The sequence below is a fragment of the Crocodylus siamensis genome, chromosome 2 (assembly GCF_052110815.1).
Source record: "Crocodylus siamensis isolate JL-2025a chromosome 2, ASM5211081v1, whole genome shotgun sequence".
Classification (NCBI taxonomy): domain Eukaryota; kingdom Metazoa; phylum Chordata; order Crocodylia; family Crocodylidae; genus Crocodylus; species Crocodylus siamensis.
In genome coordinates this window covers 152,061,960-152,083,056 of record NC_143396.1, presented here as the reverse complement: position 1 = coordinate 152,083,056, position 21,097 = coordinate 152,061,960, and the positions used below count along the sequence as shown (strand labels likewise).

The window sequence follows — 21,097 nt, the reverse complement described above, 5'->3', positions numbered from 1 at the left end:
ATACACACACAAATATACACAGACACACACATGCAGGCACAGACATGCAGACACACATACACCCACCTCCCCCCCCAGCAGGTAAGTTTGTGTTGGGGAAGGAGCAGGGTGGGGGCCAGATCAAGAAGTGTGTAGGGGGTGGGAAGGGGGAGCATGTCTCTGTGCTTTCTCCCAGGAGCAGGGCATGGGGCATGAAGGCAGCAGTGCCCCTCTGCAAGCCACACTCACACAACCCGGCCAGCTGGGTCAGGCAGGGCTTGCACACAGAGGCTGCCATCACCACTAAATGTGCTCTTACTGTCACTGATTTTCAGGCTTCTTTACACCAGACTTAGGAAACACTAAGATTATTCACGTGGGGAGTTATTGTAGAAGGGCTGGAGACCTGTAAATTCAAAGCTTATCTTGCTTGCACACTAACCTACCCATCTACACAAGCCCTCAGAAGTAGCTTCCCTGACTTTCCTCCTTACGTTCTTTTTTGCATTCTCAGATGCAAAAGGAAGCATACAAATGAGTGAGGACTATAATATTTATAGAAGGGAGTGCAAGGCTGGAATCATTGCTGTGAAATAAGGCGTTAAATATGCATTATGAGTAAACTTGTCTTTCCCATGGTGCCATAGCAAAATACCTCCATCACAAAAGACAGCTTTGCTTGTCTCCATTATCTCTGTTAAGATGGTGTTAAAGTCACAAGCAGTTAGTTTGCATAAATACTTTTCATAGAATGTCTGTAAAGAGCAGCCCAATTTGAGGAAAGGACCAGGAACAAGGATCCATATGTTCTAATTCCAGTTTTAGAAATGCCCTGGTTCACTTTTGCCCGGTGTGTGTCATTTACCTTTCCTGACTGACTTCAAAAGAATCAGCCTTGGAGACTGTCTCTCAACTTGCGTGCCATGGAACCCCTGTTAGCACTATTAGTTGTAGGATCACCTGCACATGCTTCACAAAAGAAACCCAGCAATTTCAAATAGGAATCCACAGCATCAAAACGTTCTGCTCTGTCATGCTCTGTCTGGGTTCCTTGCAACAGAAGAATTGCTCTATTATTCCTCCATAGTCACAAAACAAGTGAAAGATAAGAGCTGGTATTTTATGAAAGGTGCCTGGATTCTTAACAAGGAGTGCCTTGAGTCTAAAAAGTTTGAGAACTCTGGCCTAGCACCCTCTTAAATCTTTTTTTTTTTTTCTGTATTGAAAAGAAGAGAAATAAAAGTATTTACCAAATCTGTAGGTGATGGTGCAAACGAAGGAGAGCAACTGGAAAAGGAAAATGCCAAGTATTATATTACTGATGGAGGTGAAGGAAGGACAGATGGACCACTTATTGTTATTTATCTGTTTTGATATAAAACTAGATCGTGTTAAGATTTTGTTGATATTATACTATGCCTTCAAAGATTTAAAATAAATAACCTCCTGACCTCAGAGGTCCTATTGATTTTATAATGATTTCAAATAGGTGCCATTTAGTTTCCAGTTCACTGAAAAATTGCTTGCTCCCTGAGGAATTCCTATTGGATTCCTATTAAATGCAGGATAAAATAATTTCAAAGGAATCCTAAAAAGGGGTTTTCGGCAAGAGCTCTGCTCAGCAAATGGGTATTTAACCTTTGACCAATGACGACAAGCCTTCTTTAGCTCTATTAGATCAACAGCAAGCCATGATAATTAAATAAAAAAACTGTTTAGAGCCCTACTGAACGTGTCCTGGGAATTAAAGCATATGGTAGGAATAGGGAAAAAAGACTTTCCATATGCTAATGACCCTTGATGTCTGAAATAAATTAGATCCATTAGAGTTTATGCTCAATAAAAGAAAGACTTTAAGCACTCCAAAGTTAGTGACTCGAGACCGATTTTGGCTCAGAAATTCAATCTGCCTACTTATTAATTCTTAGTAAGACTCTAGAGCAGACAGGAGATGCAAAATCATAATTCTGTGCTGAATCTGAATTTTAAAGTACCATGGTTTCTTTTCCTTCTTTTTTAATTAAACCATTTTTCATTCTTTCCTTTTTTGTTCCACTCATTAATTTGATTTTGTTGCCATTTTTGTTTAATTTCGTTCTTTTTAAGGTTTCATTTATCCTATTTCAACTGAACAGAGAACCCAGAATGAATATGGATTTTCTTGTAAGTTGAATGTTTGATTTTATGTTCCTGGAAACTGATGTAACACTAGACTGTTCCTTGAGTTAAGATTTACCTTTGACCTTACTGCATGTGTATAGGGAAACATGGGTGTAATGTGGAGAATGAGTTGAGTAGCTTCCTACTTGCTTGATAGGAGAGGAGGAGTGACAGTGTTACACTGTCAAAGGGCTGATGTGGCATCACAATTGTCCTGATGGATAAAGAGCAAAAGAAAACAGAATGAGGAGCTGTTTGGAAGATAGAAATCCAAGGGTAAAGCCTTTTCAAGTTGGCGGTAGATTAGAAAACTGTCAAATATGAAATGATTATAAAACATTTAGTTATAAAATCAAAGAAAAAAAATGGAAGAGAGGGATAGCATCTTAGACTGAAAATCAGAGTTCTGCTTCCTGACCTCTCTTAGAACCAAGTAGTGGAAAAAAGCAGTCGAATTTTGAAGACAGAGCATTACAGCGCTGGTAGCCAAGAGCTTGTAGAGTTTGTTCCGTTCTTTTCACTATGTGCCAGCTCTTACCTGCACAGCTGGAAGACAGGCTGGCTTATGCTTGCAAAAGCAGAAAGCAAAGCAAATTCTTTCACATTCTGTACAATAAACCAACCAGGGCATTAAAAAGATCTGATTTGTTTGCAGTTTCTTTGCTCAATATGCTTCTTTTAATAGTGGAATCACTACACACAGGGCACATCAAATTTGATCATGTATTCAGGCCTTCGGTAGATAGTGACACTAGGTACTACCCTGGGATTAGTGCAGAAGATATGGTACAAGCAGGTAGTGAAAATTTCATAGCAGGTCATGTTCCCATGGGAGAGCTCCAATGAGTCTGGTTCCTTTCATAAGTTACAGAACTCCTTGCTGAATTTTGCTTTTATAGATGGTATTTGTTTCAGCCATTGTCTGACTGAATATATTATCATACCAGTGATAAGATCCTAGGGTTTGCTTATTCTGTTGTGCTGTATTTTTCATTTCAGATGGGGTGTAAAATAAGGAAGTAAATGATCTCTGGGTGAAAAAGTAGTTGCTTAGAATATTCCACTTAGAAGTTTCTAAATAAAACACATGAATTGAGGGCATGTCAGACATTCTCACAGAAAGTCTGTTTTATTTTTTCTTTAAAGAAGACATATTAATAGTAAAAAAATATACCCTTTTCTTATTAGATACTACACAAAATTAACATTATATTTTTCACAAGTCGCTATGGTGTATCTACGTCTTTTGGCTAGAGTTACTTTAGAAGCCTGGTTATAAATGGGTTGTATGCTGCCTAGTTACTAGATAAATAGGTAGATAGATAAAGAATAAGAACATGGCTAAGAGAGAAACATAAGATCATTTTCACATAGGTAGGGCACAGCTTTCTTCTATAACTTTGGAAATGGATTTTAAATTAACTTATAAAAAAGGTAATAAATATTTGAAGGAAACGATAGTAATATGGATGTATACTCTTGAAATTCTTGCAATCAGTTACTGTTGTTCAGTGTCCCATTCTTGTCTCCTTTCAGCTGCTCCTGACTCAGATGATGTAGCTCTCTATGTAGGCATTGTGATAGCCGTCATCGTGTGCCTGGCTATTTCCGTGATTGTGGCACTGTTTGTATACCGGAAGAACCACCGTGACTTTGAGTCAGACATTATAGATTCCTCAGCATTAAATGGTGGATTTCAGCCTGTTAATATCAAGGCTGCAAGGCAAGGTTAGTTGTCAGTTTATTTCATGTTGACCAACTCAGGTAGATATTATAAGGAAATAATTTCCAGAGCTACATGAATTGTGCGTTTGTTGGCACTTTATAAAGAAAAGATTATGCTCACTTGTTTATGATAGCCAAGTCCTAAAACCTCATGTTAGTCTTTTTGCAACATACTCTAGAACATAAAACAGAGGAATGTAAACTTCTGTAGAATGAGAATGAGCCAAAAATCGAGAACCACATAGGCTAGCATAAGAATACAGATCCTGTTCAGATTTTAAGGCAATAGTCCAATGGTAACCAAGAAGCATCCAGCATGGATATGAAGTTATATTTTAATACTGCAATTCCATCAAATGACATTTTCCCCTGGTTTCACCCACTGGGCACATCCCCATGAGTGGGAACCTGTGTTTTCTGGGACAACCAGCAGCAGCACATATTTCTTATCTCGTCTCTTATTTGGAGACTGGGCATTTCACATTTGGAGTCTGACTGAATGCTGGCTGAAAAAGAATACAAGATTAAAATCTTAAAAGCAAGAATGTTCTTTAATTTGCATAAAGGTATATTCCATAGTCACAGGGCTTCATAAACTCCTAGAAATGGCTGGCTGAATGGATGGATGGATGGATGGATGGATGGATGGATGGAAAAGCAGATGCAGGTCAGTCTGGGAGGACTTTGTCCATCAGACCCTTAAATATGAAGGAATGAGAAGTACAGTAAAGTTTATTCTTCACCTGGAAGAGTGAGCAGAATGTAGCCATACATAATACTTTCTGTTGTTATTCCTTTTCATTTTGAACACAGACCTCCTGGCAGTGCCACCAGACCTCACATCTGCTGCAGCCATGTACAGAGGTCCTGTCTATGCTTTACACGATGTCTCTGATAAAATTCCCATGACCAATTCTCCAATCCTTGATCCACTGCCTAATCTGAAGATCAAGGTCTATAATACCTCAGGTGCAGTCACCCCACAGGATGACCTGTCTGACTTCTCATCCAAGCTGTCCCCACAAATTTCTCAGTCTCTGCTGGAGAATGAGACACTGAACATGAAGAACCAGAGCCTTGCTCGACAAACAGACCCATCATGCACTGCTTTTGGGACCTTCAACTCCCTAGGGGGTCACCTGATTGTTCCCAATTCAGGTAAGTGCTGGTTTAAACATGCCTTGCAAGGTATTGAAAGTTGGAATTGTTTGGTGGCTTTAAGTAAAGCTGTCTGTCTGTTCTTTTAAGCAGAAAAAAACAAGGTCACTCCTGGGAATCTGCCTTTTCGATGTTTAGAGTAAACAGGATTTTTGTTCTCCATTCAGGTTTACTCAACTATTTTATATATCCTTTCCCCAAAGTCTTGGCCTTCTTTAACAGCAAACTGTAAGTCTCTGAGCTGCTTCTTTCAGATATGTTAGACCTCAGAACTTTCCTGTGCACAGTGGGATTCGACACCCTTGACCTTTCCTTTCATACAGCTCCAAAAAACCAACTTCAAGGCAGAAAACCTCACTGTTGTCATCACACATATAAAGGACAAATTAATTAGAAAACAAATCAGTTGTTCCAGTTCCAATTTGCTGCAGACTGCACAGTGCTGAAGAAAGATAGCAGAATATTAATTTCCTGCAGGTGAACAAATAATTTCTCTGACCTGGTTTTCCTGCAAAGCAAGGCAGGGCGGAGGCGCACCTTTTCCCCATTCTGTTCCTTATTGTATATTTTTCATTACTACACAGGTTAGGAAAGGGGAGAAAAAAAAACAAACAAACCAACAAAGACCAGTTTTATAGACTGGGAAACTGTTATGCTGTTGTTCTGCTGTGGTAGAACCCCAGTTAGCTAAACCACCAGTTAATTGAAATTTCCAGTTAACCAAATTCTAGTGATGGCCCACTGAAAAGAGTGCTGATGTTTGAGCCTGCTTGCATGCATTCAGGCAGGTTTTTTAAAGGGGTTAGCACTTGCAACTGGGAGCAGGGTTTTTCTTTCATTTTTGTTTTTTTTTAAAAAGCCCCATTCCTGTGTAAACACTAATTTAAGTGGTCAGACTTTCAAGAAATCTGGCCCTAGACATTCCTACCCGTCTCAGCGGGAGCTATGGAGTGTGGAACTATTTTGAAAATCTAACCATTTAATCTTAGAGTCCCAATGAGAGTTGAGCTTTGGAGGGAGGTGGGGGGGAGTTCTGACCATGGTTGTAATTTGCTGAGTTTTGTTGAAAATATGCACTGTAGGATCAGATGTTTGTGCTTCTCTGGCTAAAGATCTAAATGGATAGTCATTCTCCAGTTAATTTGTACTGACACTCACTGCAAAATCTGTTAGTTACATTTAAATCATGTATATTAGCATCAATTTGGAGGGGGAAATGCTCATCTGTTGTTATGGTCACTTTAAAGATAATTAAAACAAGCAGTGTCAACTGCATCCATCAGCAATAAAACTCTATAATGATCTGCCCATTCAGCTTTCAGTAATATATCCCTTCCTATTAACTATAATTAAAATCCCTCATTTACTCTATACCCCTCCCTATATATACGAAAAAATGCATGGGTTAGGCCACATATCTAAAAACTTGATGTATCTGTGCTGTAACTAATCCTGTGAGAAATAAGTTCAGGAATCAAAGGCATTCATTAAACATGCCCTGTCAGCTGCTCCCTCCCATTCAGAACAAGAATCTGGAGCTGCAGGTCAAACACATCCACTGATAACAGCTGGATATGTACTGCATGGGGAGAGAGAGTCTTTCAGATACCAAAGTCCCCAGCCGTTCACATACTTACAAGAAAGGACAGCCTGTCTGGCAACATTTTGTAAGGTACTTGCTTTACACATGCACACATGTACACTCACATGTGCAGATTTTGCTTCAGCTGCCACATTATACATGTATGTAGGAGGAATTAAAATCCCTGCCTTTATTTTCTGATTGTTCCTGTTCTGCAGTGACAGCGGATCCACAGCTGTCCAGCTGCACAGCCTGCTGAGTTTTCTGTCCCATTGTTTTGGTCATAAAAGCTTGGAAGATCACTCTATCTGTTACCTGGCGGGTCAGTCACTAACTGTATGAAACAGCAATCACAGAAGTACAGTGAGTTCTAATTAAACTCCAAGCTGACTGCCACTAAGTAAGGCATCGTACAGTGCTTATTTGACCTGCCAAGGAAAACTGGATATTGGAATTCTAGATTACTCTTTTATATTGGTCATGGAGAGGTTGTGAAATAACCCAATTTTGTCATAATTATTGGTAATTTAGAAGTGAGGTACATCTGATCACAGGTTAGTGACCACCTAACCAGGCCCTCCCAGAAATAAATGGCTCTTGTTGCTCCCTGGGACAGTATTCCACTATCTCTCTTTCCTTTTTAATTAAATAAGCAATGCCTGGGGGTAGCTGTCCCATTACAGCTGTCTGAAATTTTAGATGCAGTGGTTGCTTTTCCCCTCATTTTACAAGGTAAGCAACAGAGTAACCATCTGTTTGTTCCTAAAATAAAACAAGAGAGGGGGGAAGAAATATCCATTTCTCCATTCTGATAAGTCAGGACAGACTCGAAGGAGGCAGCAGCAGCAGCCAATCAGCTGACAGGTAGAGAAGCCAGATTGGCAGTAAATATTCCCTTTCTCCTTGAGAGTTGGGTGAAAACCTGGCATGTGGGGCTTCATCGTCAAAATCTCCTGTCATTCTTGTGCACAGGGCTGGTTTCCTTTCTTCCTCTGTTTTATTTTATTTGTGTATCTTCTGTTCTGCAGGAGTAAGTCTGCTGATCCCTGCAGGAGCCGTTCCCCAGGGGAGGGTTTATGAAATGTATGTGACAGTTCACAGGAAGGAGAACATGAGGTAAAAGACTCCACTTACGGTGTGTTTGCTTGAGCACTAAAATTATGGGGAAAGTGTCAGGAGAAAATGTATTATCTAAAAACTCTCATCAGATATTTATGCAAAACCAGTTGTGTTGAAACTGCTCCCTGGGTTGAAGACCGATATGGGTAAGGGCTGCCAGTAACCCAACCACAGCTCCAACTCTGATTTTTGATTTTATAATACAGTTAAATTCTGCAGCAAGCTCTCTAGCTTAGGAAATGCTTAATCATGTTAAATATGGGCCCTTACACAGCTGAGTGCATGGGGTTGGAAGAGCAAAGGCAATATGTGCATCCAGGGGGCATAAATCATCCCAAAGCGAGGGGTGCATACAGTGGCTGGGAAAAGACAAGAAAGCACCATGGGCCTTCCACAGAGGTACTGTAGTCTATGCATTCCCTCTCACTATCTAGGAAGGAGGGACTGAAGCACAGCTTTGAGCAATGGCTGCCCCCGACTTGCCATTATGTCCTTGCAAGTAGCCTTTTTGCTACAACTAAATACCACATGGAGCCATTGGTAGACAGGCTTGCCAATGTCATGGGCCCTATTGCCCCACATCCCAGAATCCCCCTTAGCTTTGACCCACTGTTTTCCATGGTGACTTTATTTCCAGCTACATAAAGCCCTGCCCTCTAGGATCCTGTCCCCAGTACTCATACTGGGGGCATCTACTAGAGACACTTTACTGCAGAGTTGACTAATTATTTTTGCAGTAAATTGTCATCATCTACATGCGTGCCCCTATTAAGCCGAAGTAAACTAATTAACTATGCCATAGTACTGCTTGATACAAATACTATCCTATGGTGGAGTTATTTATTCTGCCACAATGTACATGTAGACAGTAACCAAGGCTGTCTGGGGCATGAGGATGCTAGCTGGAGCACCCTTGAGCTGGTGGGGGAGCAGTTCTGAGCTGGCAGGATAACCCCCCTGGCCCTCTGCTAGCTGGGGTTGCACCACCCCAGCTCTGTGTACTGCAGTCCCAGGCACACATGTAAACACTGTACATGGGAGCAATAAACTCCCGTGCAAACAGTGCTGGCATTTATTGAGTTACATTAATATCGTGTGTAGACATGCCCACTGGTTTCAAGATACTTCGTGAGCAGATCTGCTCTCTAGAATCCCCTACTGCTTTCTTTAGCCAAGCCATAATGGAGGCACTGTCCAGCAATGGAAATCCCCCACAAGTGTTCACTAGGTCCATGGGAAAATCCAGGATTTAGTAAATGGTGGTGTGGAACATTGCCCCTCAAACCATGGGGACATAAGAACTAGGTGTGGCTGGAACCCCCAGATTGGTGGGAGAAACCAGGGAGCTGGGGGGAGTCCACCCCTCCCTCCACACACACCACTGCTGTAGTCCCCAATGGATCCAGGCATGAGGGGAATCCCAAAGCTGCTCCTGCTGTACTGAGTGCACACTTCAGCAAGGGACAGCAGTGGCAGCATGCAGGTCTCTCCTTCCAGTGTCTGTTCCCTGCCACTCCCAGTGTCCTCTGCTAGCCTGGGAGCAGGGACTGGAGAGAGAAACCTGAGCTGCTGTAGTTGTCCCCAGCTGAGCCAAGCTGTCTACACAGCACCTCCCTGCAGCCTGGGGCAGGAACAGCTGTGGGGTTCCCCCATGCCTGATGCAACCAGGGACAGCAACAGTGGTGAGTGGGTTCCTACTTCCAGTGCCTGCTCCTGGCCAGCAGGGGACATGTGTGGAAGGGAGCAGCAGGGAGCATGCGCTAAAGGAGTAACCTAAGCACCACTGCCACTGTCCCTTGCTGAGCCTGGCACCCTGCATAGCCACAGCCCATGGCTGGTGTGGGGCAGGAGTGGGTCTGGGGCATCCTCTGCACCTGGGTCATCCAGGGGCAGTAGAGGCAGAAGTGGGGAGCCTCCATACCCTTGTATCACCCCTGGATCTGCCCCGACCATACCCATCTCTTATCATCTTCTTTGAGAGTCTCATTCAACCAATGCTGAAAGAAATGCTTTCCTTCTACAACTTCTGAGTCATTCTCAATCCTGACACAAGCCTCTGAAAAGCAAGTTTAAAGCTCAGATGTACAGTGCTAATACACTACTGCATAGCATTATTAAGCTACTGCGCAGTATCATCACTAAAAAGAAGTGCACTGGTGCTACTACACAGTGACTCCAGTTTCTGTACATTTATTTAGTACTCGAGTATACAAGTACTAAATAAATGTGTAGTAACCACTGCACAGTCGCATCTCGTATAGATGAGCCCACTGTGGGGTAATCCTAGATTCTCTAAGCAACCCATAATGGCCTTCTCAAAGTGTTATTTTTAGCTAACTGGCATTTCGTTCACCAAAAGCCTGTTCTAATACAGGAATGTTTTAAAAAATATTTGAAGTTAATGCCCACAAACTGAAATGTGTTTCGTAACTTGGAGTAAGCCTGATACATGGTTAGGACATTTAGGACCAGATTTTATTCCATCTATGAGGTGTATAAGCAGATGTAGGTGTCTATGTGTGATTATGTTCCTGTCCAGCAGGGGACCATGCATGTAGGGGCTTGAGTCCCTGAAAAACTGTTAACATAAAGGGAGAGTGTGTCCCCCTCCTTGCTGCTTTTTGTCTTTCAGTCTTAAGGGTAAGATGGTAATTGGTTACCGAGAGGTTGTGGCAACTCCATCCTTGAAGATTTTTAAGACCCAGGTAGACAGAATGTTGGTGGGGATGATCTCGTTGGGTCTGGTCCTGCTTTGAGCAGGGGGGTTGGACTAGATGACCTCCTGAGGTCCTGTCCAACCTTAATTTTCTATGATTCTATGAATTGTTTCAAAAGTAGCTGCATTACTGTATTTTCAAGCCTACTTACATACCTAATGGGTTAAATAGAATCTGACCCTAAGTGACTAAAATGACTAATCCTATTTTGAAAAGTGACTTAGGCAATTAGAAACTTAAGATGAAGGTTTCCAAATGTACAAATGACACTTAAATCCCATTGACAAATGTGTCTAGGTGAATACATGCCTTTTGTGACTTTGAAAGTCACTCCTTAAGTCCTGATGATAGCTAATGAGACTTTGGCTTATAAGTGCCTATATCATTTTTAAAAAGGGGATTTAGATACATAAGTCAATGAGGGCTAGATAGTCAGAGGTGCTTCAGTGTCCAAACATGCAGATACTTGCTTAGTGGGATTTGCAGACTACCTAAATGGATCCTGAGTATATGCATAGCCACTTCTGTAAATCCTACTACCTACCTTCCTGCATCAGAAGGATTCTAAATACCTTTTGAAATGTGAGCATATGGTCACTTTTGAACTGTTTATCCTTAATACCTCATCATTACAGTAGGTTTAGTTTAAGACTTGAGAGCTTTATATTCCTGTCTCTTCATCTGATCCATTGTAGGACCTTGGACAGGTAATTTAGGGATACAATATGACTTGAGGCACAAAATCTAAGCCAGGGAGCAGATCTCATGTCTGGGAGAGTGATTTAGAGACACAGCACCAAATCACAATGCTTGTTCCTTGTCACTCTCATCCATGGGCATGTAGTCCAAATCACAATGTAGCCCTTAATATTTGTTAAGTGTTCTGAAAGCCTTGGCAAGAAAAGTGTTCCAAAAGGCCAAAGTATTCTTAGCAGCAATTTGAGAAAACCAGCTAGAGAGAGAAAAGAAATCTTAAGTCTTTAGGTTGGAATTATGTGCACAAACCCTGAATGACAAATGTAAAACTAGGTAATCATTACACGGTATTGTGCCTCTATCTCCTCCTCATAGCTAGATGCATTTTGACTCAGCCCTTTAATAGCTTTTGTTATGCATTTTGCTGTGGCTCTTTATGTGCTGGGTGATGTTCAGCACTTTTGTCTAGGTTGGTAGTCTTCCATCCATGCTAAAAATAATCTGCTTAAAGGAAAAAAAAAAAGTAAAAAGACTTTTTTTTGCTGTCATTTGCATGCCCTACATTTTGAAAATGCCTAATTAAAATAAAACCTTAATTCACATCTAATATTGATTTTGGTGTGCATTCCTGTGCTCTGTATTTTAGGAGAGAGTTGCAAACCCACCTGGAAAAATGTCTGTCTCTTGCAGAGTGAACTAATAGCCAAGATAAGGAAAGTGTCCCTGCTATTCCCTTCATTTGAATGAATGGGCTAAAAATATCACAAAATATCTCAGCACTTCTATGCTGTCTTTTACTCTCTTTTTGAGCTCTACATACAGGTGAATCAGCTAGAAATTATTACCACTTCTTCTGATTATTATTTGGAGAGGCTCTCCATCTTTTTTCCCAACCAGTGGTGGCTACCCAGCATGACAGATCAGGTCTTGATTTTACTTTCTTTTAAGCACCGTAATATCTGCTCTGTGTTATTCACAACAGTAGTTATCCTGCAGGTAGTACTGGATATAAAAAGGCAAGCTAACCATCCTAAGAGAAGGCATGCTTGATACAGTGGTTCCTGACAAACACAATGAATGAGGGAGAGTATGTATGCAGAAAAAAAATGGAGGACAAGGTCTCATGGTTGGGAGAAGATTTTATAAGGAGATTTCTATCACTAGAATGGAAAAATTATCAAGGAGCTCAAATATATCATGTAGGCAGGAAAGCATGGAGTTGGTGTAGAGTTGCTAGCTAACTCAAGATAGTGTTGACACAAACTTGTTTTACAAGTTGATAGAAATCACTGAGTTCCAGTCCCCACTGTTCACCTTTCTACAGGGTGGATGAGAGCCAGCCAAGCAACCACTCACAGAATCCCCCTATATTTCTGGAATACAGAACAGTCTGGTGATGCCCACTGATGTCTATGCAACATGATGAATTTTATTGGTGCTTTCTAGAATTCCTAATAAAGAGATCACTGAGAGAAAAAACAGAAGATGCAGTTACTCATTTCATATTTAGATTTTTTTTAGTACCTCTTTAGAACTCCAGGCTCTTCACACTTTCTACAATTAACCATGGAAATGCAGAATGACATACAGCATTTAAAATTAGACACTTGGGACCAGATCCCATTCAATCTATTAAGCACATAAGCATGTTCCTATTCCTCTCTTCAATTCCCTGAGAAAATAATCATACAAAAGGAATGGTGAATCCTCCTTCTCTTTTTGCTTTTTGCTAGTACTTGTGACTTAGCTTTGAGACTAAGGACCTGGTTACGCATTGTACTTTGAGCAGCTCAAATGTTGATCAGTGTTAGTGCTAGTTTGAATTTGGAGCAGTCACACCTTAAGGCTAAAAACCTTCTGACTGTCCCCTATCTGCACAAGTATGACTTGTCACTAGAGCACTGCCAAGCAGGGGCCTGACCAGGAGCTACAGCTGTGAGTTGCCACTATAAGGCTACTGATCCAGGACAGGTTTCCATCCCTGCTCTAGGTGGGGGAGTGTGAGGGAGGGTTTGGAGGAGGTGGTGAGAACATGAAGCTGGGAGGAAGAAAGTTAATGGGATGGAGTGGATAAAGAAATGGGAGATGGAAAAGAAATGGGGGTGGAGGAAGGGTGGTGAAATGAAGGGAATCAGTCACTGAAGGATAAAATAAAAAACAAAAATAAATATGGAGGAAGTAAATTTAAAATGCCACATGTTTTATTCAAGTGGGATGTTGGTGTGCTGGCCATGCTTTTCAGGGTGGCTGGGAGGTAGGAGCAGTGAGGAGAAGTGCTTCTGGGGGAGCCACTACCCCTGCCCCAAGAAGGAAGCCCCAGTTCATGGGGACCTGATCCAGAGCCCTACTTTTTCCCCTGCCACCTTTCCTAAACTCCTGGACCCATCCATGCCCTGCAATCCAACTAACTGAGATGTGCTCTGCAGGCTGTTTGGATGGGGGTACAAAGGTCACATCTCTAAGGGCAAGAGATGGAGTTGTATAGTGCTTTTCCTGTCTCATGTCCTTATGGCAAGGTATTAAGCAGAATTAATAGATTATTGGAAATATGACAGGCTGTGCCATGAGTGCTTCTGCTATGGTATTGAACTTCCAGCCTCTGGGCTGTTTAGGCATGCCACAGTCCCCAGTTTAGTGCAGGAACCACCCCAGGGCCAATAGAGTTCAGAGGCTGGCAAGTTTGTCCACACAGAGCACGAGGTGGGGGAAAGGACATTGCATCCTGGGATGCTGGAGGACTGTAACTTGGGTAGCTCATCTGTAGGGAGTGGCCACACGTTAGTAGAACACAAGCTGGGTAACACAGTTCAGAGATAAACCTGCCCTGGAGTGGCATATTTTTTAAGTCACCTAAATTGTGCTTAAAACTAGTTTCAGGTGTTAAGGTGTGGACAATCCAGGGGGTAAGAGCTCCAAGAACCACCTAAAATTAATGTGTAACATGACTGTAAGATGATACAGCACATTGCAAGGATAAGATACATTATCACTTTTTCAGGGACTTTGGCAGGATAGAATAGGATCACACTTACACACCAACGTCTACTTAGGTACCTAATAGGTAGATTAGGATCTGGCCCTTACTGTAAAAATACTCCAAGTAGAGCATTTAGAACTGCTCTTTCCTCAGTAAGTTCCTCAGCCTGCTTGAACTATAATACCAGCACCAGAATAACATCCAGGATCTGACCAACCACCAATCCCTTAACTTGCTCCCTTTCTTGATACCCTGCAAGAGAAATGAGCTAAATGGTGTCTGGGACCTGACACTTACTTCCAGATCTCATGTGGTTGAGTTGTATTTACTTTTTTCCTACAACACTGTATGGTTACAACTTACATGTCCCATAGGAGAACTATGTATTGGTTAAAAGGTACTGAATTTAATTGGGTACAAGTTAGCTGTAGTTAGTTGATTGATCCTGCGTAGCTGCTTTTTAAGTCTACTATTGCAGTGTTACAGAACTCCAGAAAAGTAAAAGTGTCCAGATTAAGCTGTCAGAGCAGATATTCACATGTTCTAGTAAAGCAGGGAGTAAAGTTTGGTACATAAAATCTCTGGAATCGTGGGTTTATCTTTATGTGCACGATATATCCCAGGCACAAAGGGATCAAAATAACTTATAAGAACTGGCTGTACCTGTGTTGAAAAGTCATTTGGAGAGTTGCCAACTGAGGTAGTTTGAAAGTGTCCAAATATGAACCTATAAAGTGGGATTTATAATAGAGACTCTGCTTTCTGATACCTGGGTGGAACTGAGAACAGAGTTTGATCTTCTTAACTTTATATTAGTAGTTTAGTTGGAGCAACACAGTTTCAGCATCATGAATTCCATGCTTGGTGACATCTCTGCAATAATCTGAGATTTAGTTCACTCTTGTTTCAGGAAAACATGATGCAAGCCCTAATACATCAAGGTAAAACAGGAAATCTATTATTCCTGCGTCTTGCAAGTTCCCTCCCTCTCTTGCTTCATGTGCTCTCCTAAGCCCATTTCCCTGTTTATCCCCTTTCACCTGCTTTATAGAAAACTTCTAGCAACTAGTATTTGACAGAATTCCCACCCCAATATAATAAAGCTGTTCCTACAGTCAACTGGAGAGTTCGAATGTCAGAGCACTAATACTCTTTTTTTCATTTCATACCCATTAAAACGTGCGAATTCTGGAGGGTCGCTCTGAAAGCATCACCTTTCCTGCAGTGTAGTAGGGATCTAATGACTTGTAGTAAATGCCACTGCAACTACAGTGCACTTCAAGTCACAGGGTAGTTGTTTAATGGGTTAGTGTGAGGATGGAAATGTAAGTTCAATGGCATTTGTGGTTTTCTCTTTGAATGTAATACTATTTACTGTTCTGTAGTAGTATATTTTTCTATCGCTCTGCTGTAAGCTCAGATGCTTTCTTTCTCTTGCTTTGAGGAGGGTGAGTAGGCAGTTGGAATCCTCCTGGGTGATAGTAAAGAAAAGTGAAACTTTTATGTTTACCTTGAACCCACTTTATCTGAGCCAGAATTGACTGTTTGATGTATTTTGTCAACTGATTGAGGTGGCAAATAGGATGTTTGTATAGTGTAGCAATGTACTAAGCCCATAGGAATGTCCTATAATCAAGTGCTCTCTTTCCTACCAGCAGCCAGACTCCCTACATACCATAGCTTCTTCCTTGTTCACTTCTTAGAGAGAAAGATCACATCTTCCCTACATCTATGGAAGTGTCATGTATACATCCCTGCTTTGTCAGGATGGGTAGCATACCTACCCTGGGTACTGACTATGAAGGGGCACTAGGATCTCCCCCACTTCAAGTCTTTGCCACAGCAGTGTATCTGGGAAGTAGGGGGTGAGTGGATTGAGTGAAATGGTGCTTCAAGGGGGCCTTTGCCAGCAGAGGCACAGCCCTGCACCTGATAAACATTAGGTGGTGTGAAGCGGGCCATATTCAATTCAGATTTGGCCCAAATCGGAGACAGTGATTCAATTCATTGATTCAGCTCACTGTCCCCGATGAATCCGAATCTGAAGATTCAATGCCAATTCAGAGAATCAGCGATTTGACCGTAGACACAGCTTTAAATGTTTTTTCTACATACCTGGAGGTACCAGTGTGGCTCATGAACACTGCAATGCTGGGGTGGATGGACTGTCCCACAGGAGCATGGGGGAAGTGGGGAATATGTGAACGGGGCACGAGAATCAGCTAACAGGAAGCTCAGCCACAGCAAAGCTTAAGGAAGTAAGCCTTCCTTTCTCTTCACCTATCTCTGTTCTCTATCCTCTCACCACCTCCCTTTCCTCCTGCCTCTCCCACTTCCCCTCCCAGGCACTCAGTGACCTCCATATACCTCTGCTGCTTTGAGTACTCTGAGGAAGGGTTTCCTGTCATCTTAAATGTCTTCTAGATAAGCAAATATTTCACAGCCACCCCCTAGAATTGCAGCAAAGGGAAACTCATAAGTTGCTGCTTCAGTAGGAAGTGGAAGCTTTGCCATGACCGAACAGATGGAAGAATCAGAAAACATCATGTTATGGAACGAGGACACAAATTTGCTCCTTCCTCCTAAAAGGAGAGGAGGTAGATCAGAGTGTCGGCAGTTTTCTTGGATATGTGCATGCAACAGCTTGCACAACAGCTTTGAAGGTTATGGGGAGAGGCTGGGCTCACTGCTAATCCTTTGTGAACAAAACTGCAGGGTTCCATTTGCAAACACTGTTATGAATTGACCTGGAGAATTCAAGTTGTTATTGAGGCCAAAACCTGTTAGGATTTTTTTAAAAAGGTTTAGACATTGCCACAAGAAGTCAGAATACTACACAGCTCACACTGTCAAGGATTAAAATGCATACAAGCTGTAAACCCTCAGATTTCAGATTTTTTCTCACTAACTGCCTGTGGTTAAAAGAAACTTCACTTGTGAGCATGTTATTGCATAATTATCAGCTACTGGGGCTTTGTGCTTTCTTATGAAACATCTGGTCCTGATCACTGCTAGAGACAGGGCATTGTTCTTGATGGACCATTGGGTTGATTCTGGATGTCAGTTCTTGTGTTCCTGTGTGAACCCCTGCAGGGTTTGCACAAGATTTAGGTAGCAGCTAGCATTGCATAATATACTCAGAGGCAAGATTTTTATTAAATATGGCACAATGAACTCCATCAGGATTTAGTTGCTGCACCAGGAACTACTGTATAATACATATAAAAGGAGATGGGGCTGAGACACAAATGAGAACAGATGTCACCAACAAAAGCGGTCTTTAGAAGAGCTGCACGAAAGTCCCAATTTTTGCTTCTGAGTGCGGAATAGCAACTCACGTTAATGCAGCACCTTTACCTCCAAAACCCTGTACAACATTACTGATATGTGGCTGCCATGCTGTTAGAAAAATAAGTATTTACCAGGGACCTTGCAAAGGGTTCTTACACCCATGAAATGCTATGGAAACTTTGACATCTGTGAAAAGAGAGGGGGCCTCACTTCAGAAGATCACACTGGAGGATCCATGCAAAGTAAACTGAACTTGGATTTGTCCATTTCAAAAAAATGAAGAGCTGAATCAGCCCTGTCAGGACTTGGACCTGTGGCTTCAAGGAATGTGAGAAGTTCAGGCCTTTAATTAGAATGATTAAGCCATCTCCCCTCATCTGAAAGCAGAAAGATACTGAGAAATTTGAGCTAGGGTGTATTTTTACCAGTAAACTCTAAGTTTGGTAGCCAAAACCAAAAAAAAAAAATCTCTTAAGCTCTTTTGACCCATGCTCTTCATCTCTATCTTTCCCTGCTGTCAAATATCAAAGGACTTTCCTGAACTCAAGAGAAAAAACCTTGACAGTTTCTTTCAGTGAAAACTAAAATGTACCAGGAGCTAGCAAAGGAAGAAAGGAATGCTAAGTCTTCGTTCCTTCTTTTCGCTTCTTTTATTCTTGCCTCTCCTTTCATTCCCGAAAACAAGTCAGAAGAGCCCTAAAGTTAAGCAAGAATCATGTGTGCAAGATGCCTATGTGCTGAGAATAATGTTAGGCACATTTCAAATAGGAGATACATCTCATAGGTCAGTTTTAATTTGAAAAGGAATAGAATGTAATAAAAATAACTTTATAGCCGAGAGAATATAACATTACGTTTTCCTCAACCTGTTGGAAAACCTAAGTAGACGGGTCAACATTTGTTGCTCTTAAGTTATTCATTCTTCTCTTCTCCTCTATCCAGTTCTTCCTGTACTTTGAGTACAACTATCTTTACCTGTAAAATCTGTAGGTAGGACCACTGTGAGTAATGTGTGCCTACTGAAAAGTGGAAGTTTTCCTATTCGTGTTCCCATCTGGAACCAGAATGGAAGACACTGGGAAGACAGTTATTACTGCCTTCTACGGTCTCCCATCCAAGATCCTGTCTATTATGTTGATCAGTACCAGCTGCTTCAGAAAGAGGTTGAATACTCCCCATAATGGACAATTATAGGATATCCCACTTGCAGGGGAAGTTTTTTCCTAATCCCTGTCAATTAGTGGTTGGTTTATGCCCTGCAGTAGGAGGATCTATATCCCTTAAATACAGAATCATATTTAAAGCAATAGTATCTGTTCACATTAACAATATTAATGTTTATTCCTTTTTTAGGATGGAAATTAGAGACCATTAGAAATGAAAAAGATCTGTTGGGTCATTTTTTGCCCATGGTTTGGCAACTGCAGGAGGTTTCGTCTGCCAGGTTCTCCAGTGTGTTTTTCACACTAGTTTTAAATGATTAATTCTTCAAGGTTTAAACCAGTTTGCCTCTTCATATGTAGCCCAGACTCATATTAGTTAATTTTTCCTACCATATCACATTGCAAACTGACATCCAGCTTGTTATATACTGTCATGTTAGGTTTTTTTTTCACTTTTACCACTTTTCTTCCTGCTAAATAACTCTTTTGTATTATTTCCCTCCAGAAGTTTTACTTTGCATTTTTGAGGCACTCATATAATTTTATATAATAGCACAATATAATTTCCTGCCCACATAATTACCTTCCCTATGTCCCTCTGCATTACTTCCCTGTTCTCAGTGCTGTGCACAATAACTGCCAATTTATTATTATTATCTGCAGATTTAATTGGTGTGCTGCTCTGTATATCTTCTGTATGGTCATTAAAAGTGTTGGCTGAAATCTTGGCCTCACTGAAGTCAGTGAAAAAGTTGCTGTTGATTTCAGTGGTGCCTCAGTGAAAGAAGTGTTAGTTGCCTAACATTTGCCATAGATAAGACATGCACAGAGGCAGTTACTTCCAAGTAGCTGACCTGCTGTGAGATCACATCCTAACCTACCCCTCAGTAATTATGAGGCAGTACTCTAAATGTGCTCTTGATTGGCACATAGAGAGCATGACATTGGCTGTCCCCATGTTGTCATGTGTTCAGTTCTTTTGGGGACGTGATGATGCTGAGGGGAGATGCCTATGTATTAAGAACAAATGTTAGGCACATTTTAAATGAGAAATGCATCTCAAAAGTTGGTTTTCTCTTAACATTTCTTGGGTCTATCAATATAGCCAATATGGGAACACTGCTGTCTCACCAGTATTGGGCCATATTGCCTCCGTGCAGGTTGATACAGACAGCCAGTCCTCACTGGGTGCATCTACACAAGAAGCTTTACTGTACAGCAGACCAATTTGCTACGCAGTAAAGCATCACCATCTACACGTGCACAGCTATTAGGGTATGCAAAACTAATTTAAAGTCTGCAGCTGGGTAGGCTTCTAAAAGACAAGTACTACCATGCTGCGGGGGGGGGAGTGTTGTGCACAGCAGCCCTCTTGTAGACATTGCCCTGGCTGGCTGAGGTATTCACCCAATACCTCAGCCAGCCAGGGCACCCTGGCTTCATCACCCTCCACCCCAGCCAACTGCCTAGCAGCATGTGGAGGCAGGGGAGCAGCCAACCCAGAGCTACTCCCCCATCCCTGTGCACTGTAGAGCCCCTATGCTGAGGCACCCTGTGCCCCAGCCAGCTGGGGAGTGGCACGTGCAGTTGGGGGAGCAGCCAGTCCAGGGCTGTTTCCTTGTCTCTACGTGCTGCAGAACACCTGCACTGGGGCACACTGAGCCCCAGCCAGCTGTTCTGCGCGCTGTGGCTGGCTGGGATGCAGTGTGCTTAGCACAGGGGCTCAGCAGAGCATGTTTAAACAGTTTGCCTGGGAGCAAAAAACTGTGGAGCAATAAGCTCCACAGTTTATTGGTCCACATTAATTGCATGTATAGACTGCACTGACTACCATAGTCTATTTTACCTTTCTGCTTTAGTAACAATATTTCATATGTTTCTCATCTCACTATCTTGTACCTTTTATAGTCTTTTGCATAGATATAAAATGTTAACATTAGGAGTTTATAGTTCTTTCTACATTGCTCTTGACTCACACAAGTATGACTGCATGTATTTGAATGTCTCTGTCAAAAGTCCTAAAATTTGTTACTAGCCCACAAATTCTGTCATTGAGCAATCCCTGAATTTAATAGTTCTTTGAGACCATTTTAATCCCTCTCATTAATCAATACCATTTTATGACCTTTCAGCCTATATTTTGCAAGCGTACTCAGGCCTTTTTAAATTCACTTTCATGTAAGATTTTCTGATGCACTGTATGTGAGATTTTATGAAAGTCAAGATCCCAACGAGGATCAAAGGGAGCAGGAGAGCACACAAGCCTCTGTGGCTCACCAAAAGAATCCGGGAAGGTCTCCTTGCTAAAAAGGAGGCTTATACCCAGTGGAAAGAAGGGGTCATCACCAGGGAGGGCTATTCTGTAGTTGCTCGGGGATGTAGGGGGGCAGTTAGGAAGGCCAAGGCAGAGATGGAACTGGGACTGGCTTCCCAGATTAAGGACAATAAGAAGTCTTTTTTTAAATACGTAGGGGGTAAAAAGAAGGTCCCGGGTAATGTGGGGCCCTTGCAGGATGACATGGGTAATGTG

General features: G+C 41.8%; 1 protein-coding gene across 4 annotated transcripts in view; it reads left to right on the top strand.

Annotated features, from left to right (window-relative positions):
• Positions 1-21,097, top strand: part of UNC5C (unc-5 netrin receptor C) — a 425,181-nt gene that overhangs the window by 365,148 nt on the left and 38,936 nt on the right. For 2 of the 4 annotated variants that reach the window (XM_090037109.1, XM_090037107.1), the window contains 4 exons: positions 2,086-2,142; positions 3,676-3,867; positions 4,678-5,022; positions 7,633-7,720. In XM_090037109.1, coding sequence (XP_089893235.1) covers positions 2,086-2,142; positions 3,676-3,867; positions 4,678-5,022; positions 7,633-7,720 — 682 coding nt within the window. The remainder of the gene's footprint in view (positions 1-2,085; positions 2,143-3,675; positions 3,868-4,677; positions 5,023-7,632; positions 7,721-21,097) is intronic. The other 2 variants (XM_090037110.1, XM_090037108.1) reach the window with 1 other exon arrangement.